The 9,216-nt window shown below is 16.6% G+C and overlaps 2 protein-coding genes across 2 annotated transcripts; one reads left to right on the top strand and one right to left on the bottom strand.

The window, feature by feature from the left end:
- Positions 1-2,436: 2,436 nt before the first annotated feature.
- PADL01_0905700 (zinc finger protein, putative) lies at positions 2,437-4,959 on the top strand (the record flags this gene model as incomplete). Its single annotated transcript, XM_028681721.1, has 1 exon — positions 2,437-4,959. One exon carries the CDS (start codon positions 2,437-2,439, stop codon positions 4,957-4,959), a length of 2,523 nt encoding a protein of 840 aa, XP_028538071.1.
- Positions 4,960-6,133: 1,174 nt separating this feature from the next.
- Positions 6,134-7,339, bottom strand: PADL01_0905600 (arginase; the record flags this gene model as incomplete). Its single annotated transcript, XM_028681720.1, has 1 exon — positions 6,134-7,339. The coding sequence occupies one exon, from the start codon at positions 7,337-7,339 to the stop codon at positions 6,134-6,136; it is 1,206 nt and encodes a 401-aa protein (XP_028538070.1).
- Between the last annotated feature and the right edge of the window lie 1,877 nt (positions 7,340-9,216).

Raw genomic sequence — 9,216 nt, 5'->3', positions numbered from 1 at the left:
TTTAATCTCATCATAATATTAATGTATTTCATTTTTCATTATTATTTTATTATATGTATAATTATTTATAAGTGTGAATTGTATGTATATATATATATATTATATATATATTACAATTTTCTTTTTTTTAAAAAAAAATATAAAAAGCATAAAAATATTTTAATATATATATAATATATATACATATTTATTTATTTATATATACGTGTTATATATGTAATCTTAAGTAGTAAATTTATTACATTTATACATATTTATAATTTTATGATTATAGAGAATTTTTTATTGTCTTTTATTTATAGTAAATAGTAAATTTTTTATAGTTATATATTATATATATGTATGTATATATATATATATTTAATTTAAATTATTTTTTTAAAGTATAGTATTAATATAAATATCATATATATTTATTGTATATATATATATTTATATTTATAGATATTTTACGTCTTTATTTATTATAGATATAAAGTTTGCTTTTATAATTATTTTAATACATTTATATATATATATATTATTTTGTTCAGATTTTTTTTTTTTTTTTTTTTTGAAGAGATATATATGTGGAACTTGTATTTATATTTATAGTTATATATATTTATATATGTTACATGTTTATTATATTATATGAAAAAAAGGGAAAATTAAATAATGAGAACTAATCTCAAATTATTATGTTTAATCATATCATATATATATATATTTATTTATTAATGTTGTAATTAAAGTTATTATATATTTATATGTATGTGTGTAATTTTTTTTTTTTTTTTTATATGAATATGATCTATTATTTTTATATGTTCTTTTTTAATAGTATAATTATTTATATGTATATAATTTTGTATTATAATAAACAAGAGTAATATATATATATATATATATATATATATATATGTTCTATTCATGTGTATATTTCTTTAAGTTGTTAATATTTAATAGTTTTTATTTTTATTTTTTTTTTATAATATACTACATATATATATATATATATATATATATATATATATATATATATGTATATTATTATTTTATTTTATTTTTTTTTAAGATTTTATAGTATTTTTTAGATTTTAAGTTCTTTACTTATATAAGCATATACAATTATAATATTATATATGTATAAATAAGAAAGAAATTTATACCTACATATTTTATGTTACTAATGAAATTATTATAAAATTTTTAATTGTCATTTTATTATTTTATTTTATTATTTTTTTAGATTTATTTAATTTTTTCATTTATTTGTTATTTCATTAATATATATATATATACTATAATTTATGTGTATGCTTATAGCATCCTTAAAAGATTATATATATATATAATATATTTATATATATATATTTATCTTTATATATAAATACATATATGTATTATTTATAATTACAAGAGAAGAAGAAAAAAAAAAAAATAAATAAATAAAGTAATAAATATATATTTAATATATGATTTATTCATTATTAAAATATTTTTTTTTTTTTTTTTTATAAATTTGTAAATAATTGTATAATCCTACATATATAATTTATATATAAAAAAAAAAAAAAAAAAAAAAAAAAAGAACATCCATCCATATTTATATAATTATATGTTATACAACTTTTTGGTATTTTTTTTTTTTTTAATTATTATTATTATATATATATATATATATATATGTAATATTTTATCTTTTTATTTCATTTCATCATTTTTTTTTTTTTTCATTTTTGAAAAGGCCAAATATATATATATAAACTTATAAAGATATATTATATATATAATTATATATGTTTATATTTTATATTTATATATTTATATATTTGTTGTTATATGCTTATTGAATATAAAAAAAGAAAAAAAAAAATATAAAAATAATATAAAAATAGTAAAAAAAAAAAAAAAACTAAAAAAATAAATTAAATAGGAAAAAAAAAAAAAAAAAAAAAAAACAGGTATTATTGTTATATATATATTTTATTATTTTTAATACAAAGTTTTTAATACAGATCTTTTATTTATTATTATATAATTTTTTTTTTTTTTATTTATTTTATCATATATATATATATATGTATATATGTTTGTATAATATATTTTATTTTTATATATTTGAATGTGTTCTATATTTTAAAAATTAAAATTGAAGAAAGGGACATATATAATTATATGTACCTTTTTATCTTAATATATATATATATATATATATATATATATATTATATATATATATTTATATTTTGAATTATTAATATTTGATTATATTTATACTTAATAATTATATAATTATGTATTATTTTTATATAATAATTTTATAAAAAAAAAAAAGAAAATAATAAATTGTATAAAAAAATTAAATAATATATATATATTTATATTAATATATCGTTAGAGTATCTTGTGTATTTTGTGTGTACTTATAATATTAATCTGTATATTTTAGAAAATGAGTGTAAATACAAGTAAGAAAGGTTATAATAAGTATATGGATAAAAGAATGTACTTGAATAATAATAATAATAACAATAATAATAATAATAATAGTAATAGTAATAGTAATAGTAATAGTAATAGTAGTAACGTGAATCAAAAAGAGAAGATGCCACAAGGTCAGAATAATAGTAATTGTAATAGTAATAATGAAGAGTATCGTAATTTAAAGAAAGATGATAATATGAGTAATGTTGTGAATACAAGTGAGAGACGAATTTTATTTTATAAAACTAAAATATGTCCTTGGTATATTAAAGGAAAATGTGAAAGAAGAAAAACTTGTTTATATGCTCATGCTCAAAATGAATTAAGAGAATTACCAAATTTATGTAAAACAAGTTTATGTCCTAAATTAAAAATAAATGAATTATGTAATGATAAAAAATGTAAATATGCTCATACAAATATAGAATTAAGAGCAACAGAAAATTTATATAAAACTGCATTATGTGAGAGTTTTATTAAAGGTAAATGTTTTTCTGGACAATTTTGTAGATATGCTCATGGTCATAATGAATTAAGAGAAAACCCCATGGAAATAACTGATAAAAATATTATTATTGGTACTAGTAAAAATAAGAGTGATAAGCAAGAATATGACAAGAAAAAGAATTCTAGTAATAGTAGTAACAACAACAGCAATAATAGCAACAACAGTAATAGTAGTAACAACAACAGCAATAATAGCAATAATAGCAATAATATCAACAACAGCAACAATAACAACAACAACAATAATAATAATAATATGAATCATCATATTAATAGCAATAGTAGTAATAGTAGTAATCATATTAATAATAATGTGGATTCAAATAAAAGAAATGAAACCTATTGTATATTTCCAAAGAAGAAAGAAATATATTTTAATAAAGTTAATGCATTGACAGAAGATGATGGAATTTATGATATTACTGAAACAATTGATCCTCAATTATTAAATGATAGTAATACTGACAATTCATATGAATGTAATAAAAAAGGTGCAGCGGTTATAAGTTCTAATAATGCTAATAATAATACACCTACTGAGTATGTATTAAAAAATGGAATAAAGAATGCTAAGAATAATATGAACAGTAATAATATAAATCCAAATATTAATGTTGTTAATAATGGTAATGCTAGTGTTGCACATATGAATCATATGATGTTCAATAATATGCATCACATGAATGGTATGAATCATATGAATGGCATGAATCATATGAATGGTATGAATCATATGAATAATATGAATCATATGAATGGTATGAATCATATGAATAATATGAACCTTATGAATAATATGAATCATATGAATAATTTGAACCTTATGAATAATATGAATCAAATAAATAATATGAACCATATTAATGTGAATATGAATAGTTTTATTAATGGAAACATGAATCACATGACCGCCTTAAATCATATGAACCCAATGAATATGAACATGAATCTAAATCATATGAATAATATGAATAATTTAAATCATATGAACTTTAATATGAACCCTATGAATTTCAATATGAATCATATGAACCACATAAATAACAATAATAATAATAGTAATAATTGTGGTAATGGTATTATTCCTCCTGTTATGAATACATCATTAGAAAATTATAACAAGACAGAAGACAATAGCAAATTTAATGAAGAACAATTTTTGAACGACAACTTAAATGTATTAGGTTTTCTTGAAGAATCTACATGTGGAGAAAAATTTGGAAGGTGTTCAAGTACCAACAATTTGTTAACCGATATCAATAGTACTAATAAACAAGACAGTAATAATTTTACATATAACAACTGCACAAATATGGATGGCATATATAATAATAACATGAAATATAATAATATACATAATATGAATGCTTCAGCACTCTCTTCTAACACAGTGAATAATAATTATAATAATATGCCAGCCAATGCAAATATGAATTATTCCAGTAATAATAATATGGAGGACAATTTTAATAACTTTAATAACAATAATGCCGAGAAATTTAATTATGAGGATTTTTTCTTTGGAACAATTTCGAATAATCATCCTAATAACAATACATTGAGCAATAATATTATATTAAATAACGATGAGGTATTACATAGTAGAACTCAAGCATTAAACAGTTATATTATGAATGATGATGTAAATAATAATACAGCACCTTCAACCGGAAGAGAAAGTAGTAACAATGAAGAAATGTTAAATAATAAAATGGTAATAAATAATGATACTTATAATAAAGAAAAAGAAAATAAAACAAATAACAATACAACAAATAATATTAATAATAATGCTGAAAATAATGTAGTTACATGGGAAGATTTTTCTTTATTTGGAAAATCTAAAGCACCTATCTCAGAAAATGATTACTTTAAAATTTTCAACTATGGAATATGTAACAATGTGGATAATAAATTGTATGAAAATTGTGATGCATATAAAAATGACATTGAAAAGTATGACAAATCTTTATTTATTCTTTAAAATGAAATATATATATATATATATATTTATAATAAAATATTTGTATATAATGGACTATTTCCATATTATACAACAAAAACAACTCAACAGTATTTAATATATCTTTTAATTCAAGATAAAAAAAAATAAACTATTTATATATGTAGGAAAATATGCATTTATTTATTATAAGGCTAATGAAAGTTTTTTAGGAAAAAAATAAATATATATATATATTATAACTGCACAAATAAAAAAAAAAAAAAAAAAAAGTAAAAAAAAAAAAAATTGAATAAATAAATAAATATATATATATATATATATATATATATTATATATATTATATATATTATGATTTATTTATTTACCTATCCTTTTATTTATTTATTTATATATCCTTATTATTATATATACATGTTATAAAAAAAAAAAAGACTGTATTAATTTTTGTATTTATTCTGTTTTTAAAAATAATATTTTATATATATATATATATTTTATACCTTTTTTAAGTTTTTTTTAATAATTAGTATTTGTTTTCATTGAATAATAATATTTTTATGCATTTATATTTTTGTGGTTTTTTAAAGAAGAAACAAATAAATTGTAATAATATAATAAATAGTAATATTATATATAATATATACATATATATTTAAATTTTTTTTTTTTTTTTTTTTTATTTTATATATATATATTTATATACATATATGTTCTTTTTTTTTTCAATTTTTAATGTGTTTAAAAAAAACTCATTTAATTAATCTAAAATTATATTAATATTAAAGAATGAATTTGAAATTTAAATAATACATATAATATAATAAGTTTATCTCTTTATATCAAAGGATTCAAATTTTTAATGTCTAACATATTTGTAAGTTTATTTTTTAGTTAATATATATAAACATATTTTCGAGAAAGAAAAATTTATTTACCTTTTTATTTTTGCACTATAAGATACCATTTTTAATATAAAATTTATGAAATATTTTAAATGAATTTAAATATAAATAAATAAATATAAACATAAACATAAACATATATATATATATATATATATATATATATGTATGTATGTATGTATGTATTTATGTATGTATGTATGCCCTTTTAAAAAAAAATGAAAAAAAAATCGAGTATGTACATACACATATTTATATATTCACATATATCATAAAAAGGACGGTATATGTTAGACTATATCGTATCCTAAAACTCGTGCTATAAGTTCTAAACATAATTTTCCTGTTTTTGTTGCATTATCTAATATAGGTAATGCATCTCCATGAACTTTTTGATCTTGTTCATCAAGAAATGGATTATATTCAACTAAATCCATAGAGACAACTCTTTTTGTTTCAGCTAATATTTTCATTAATAAATTAATTTCTCTATAATTTAATCCTCCCTTAGCTACAGTACCTGTTCCTGGGGCAAATACATTATCAACACTATCTATATCAAAAGAAATATGGATAGGGCAATTTGAATTTGGATCTATTTTTTCTAATGCTGAACAAATTGTTTTATAGATACCATTTTTTTCTATATCAAAAATAGTATAATAATTAATATTACATTTTTTTAAAATAATTTTTTCATATGCATCTATATCTCTTATTCCTATAATAGCTGTATTTTCTGGTTTTAAATATGTTAATTTTTCGGACCATTCAAAATATGGAACTTTTTTTTTGAATAACCCTAATGTGTGTGCTAATGTCATACCATGATAATTACCAGATGGAGATGTTTCTGGTATGTTTATATCTCCATGAGCATCTATCCATATAACTCTTAAATTTTCATATATTTGTAATGAGCTTAGGATACTACCAAAAGCTACACCATGGTCCCCTCCTATATTTAATACAAAATTTTTTTTTCTTAATTCATTGCTCATAGTATCAAATAAATTTTTATTGAATATACCAATTTCTTTTACATTCCTTATATTATCATAATAACAACTATTTTGATACTTATCTTTTGGTGATATTACATTATTCTCTTCATAATTGTCATATAAATTATGATTCACATGTCCATTCATTTTATTATTTGACAATTCATGTTTCTTTTCTTTAATTACACCATTAGGAATATAATTATTATTATCATTATTATGGTTTATATGGTTAATATGATTATTATGTTTTTTTTCTTGTTTCATTTCATTATATACATTCTCTACATTGCCTATATCTTCATATTTCCAGCCTAACATATCTATAACATTATGTAAACCTAATTTTCTCAAGTCATCACATGCTAATTGCACACCCCCAAGAGGTTGACCAGCAGCAAGAGGAGAACCAATAATGGAAACGTTTTTCTTAACATAAAGGTTTTCCTTTTCCTTGTGATTTTTGATATAACTTTCAATAGTATCCAACATTTTTTTTTTTTTTTCAAGCCAATAAAATGTAGTAATATGTATAAATATGTATATGTATAATACGTATAATATGTAAAATATGTATATTATATATATATATATATATATTTATTTATTTATTTATTTATATTTTTATATGAAAATATTACCAAATGATCAAAAAATTATGAAAAAAAATTTTATAGTCAAAATATCAAATATAGCATATGAATTGGATAAAATAAATTATTCATTTTAATAATATTAAAATATTTTGTTTTATTTATTTTTTTTTTTTAAATGTTTTCATATAAAAAAAAAGATAAAAAATTAAAATAAAATAAAATAAATGTACACGAAAAACAAATAATTTAACATATAGATAGCAATATACTAATTTACAAAAATATATAAATATTACGTGTACACATAAAATAAATATAAATAAATATGACGTACATACATATATACATACATACATACATATATATATATATATATAACAAATGTAAATAAGTTAATTTTTTTTATTTAATTATTGCTTTTTAATACGGATTAAAAAAAAAAAAAAAAAAAAAAAAAAAAAAAAATCCCCCCTTTTTTAATTATTTCATTGGAAATTGTATTTAATAATTAATTATTCATCATATAATATTACATAAAAGCTTTTATTTATTTATATGTGTTATTATTTTTTTATGTGTTATATCTAAAATGATATAAATTTTATTTTCATATATACATTTCACATCATATATATTTTCTTTTTTTTTATAAACTGTTTTTTTTTTTTTTTTTTTTTTTTTATTTAACAGCACTATCTATAGATCTATATATATTTTTTGTGTATGTCGTAATTTATAATAAATATGTATATAAAATAGTATATATGTATAGCATTTTAATTTCCTATTAGATACATCAATCAAATTATATATTTCTATATTATATATGAGTATAATATATATTACAGTACTATTTTAAGTGACATCATATATATATATGTAGGAAAAAATAAAATATATAAATATGCATATAGAGTTAATATTAAATAGCAACTTATATATAAAAAAAAAAAAACAGTTTATTAATTTATTTTATTTAACATTTTTAATTATATTAAATAAATATTTAATATTAATAAAAAATATTATTTATTTCAATTTTTTTTCTTTTTTAAACAGAAAAAAAAAAAAATAAAATAAAAAAAAAAAAAAAATAATTTAAAAAAAAAAAAAAAAAAAAAAAAAAAGGTCATTTTTAAAACAATACTATATATATATATATATATATATAATATATTATGCTATATAGTATTCGTTGTACAATTACGCTAAGTAAAATAAAAGAAAAAATGGTACGTTGACTAATAAAATAATCTTATTAATATTTTACATTTTCAATTTCTTTTATAAATTATATAAATGGTTTAATCATAAAATATTGATACAAATAGAAATTATATATATTAAAAATATTTATATATGTTATTTGAATATTTTATATAAAGTATATGATATTTTTTATTATCATTTTTTTTTTTTTTTTTGAATATATATATATATTATATATATATAATGTATCATATATAAAACACTATATATATATATTAAATAAATATTTTATTATTTTTATATAAATATCTAATAATTCTTTATTAAGTATAATAAAAATAAAAAAAAAAAAAGGAAATTCTTTTGAAATATTTGAAGAAAATATTTTTTTTAAATAAATTCTAGGAGATCTATTTTTTTCTTTTAGGTTGTATAGGATGTTTTAAAATAATATGTGGTAGTATTTTTAAAAGTGTTATATCTTTAAAAATATATAAGACTTTTTAATATGTCAATAAGGTATTGTATATTTCTGGGTGTATTTATTAAATCTTAAATAAGATA

This window comes from Plasmodium sp. gorilla clade G2 (genome assembly GCF_900097015.1).
Source record: "Plasmodium sp. gorilla clade G2 genome assembly, chromosome: 9".
Taxonomy (NCBI): domain Eukaryota; phylum Apicomplexa; class Aconoidasida; order Haemosporida; family Plasmodiidae; genus Plasmodium; species Plasmodium adleri (nom. inval.).
Note: the sequence above shows the minus strand (reverse complement) of the source record. Positions and strands in the feature narration are given on the sequence as shown.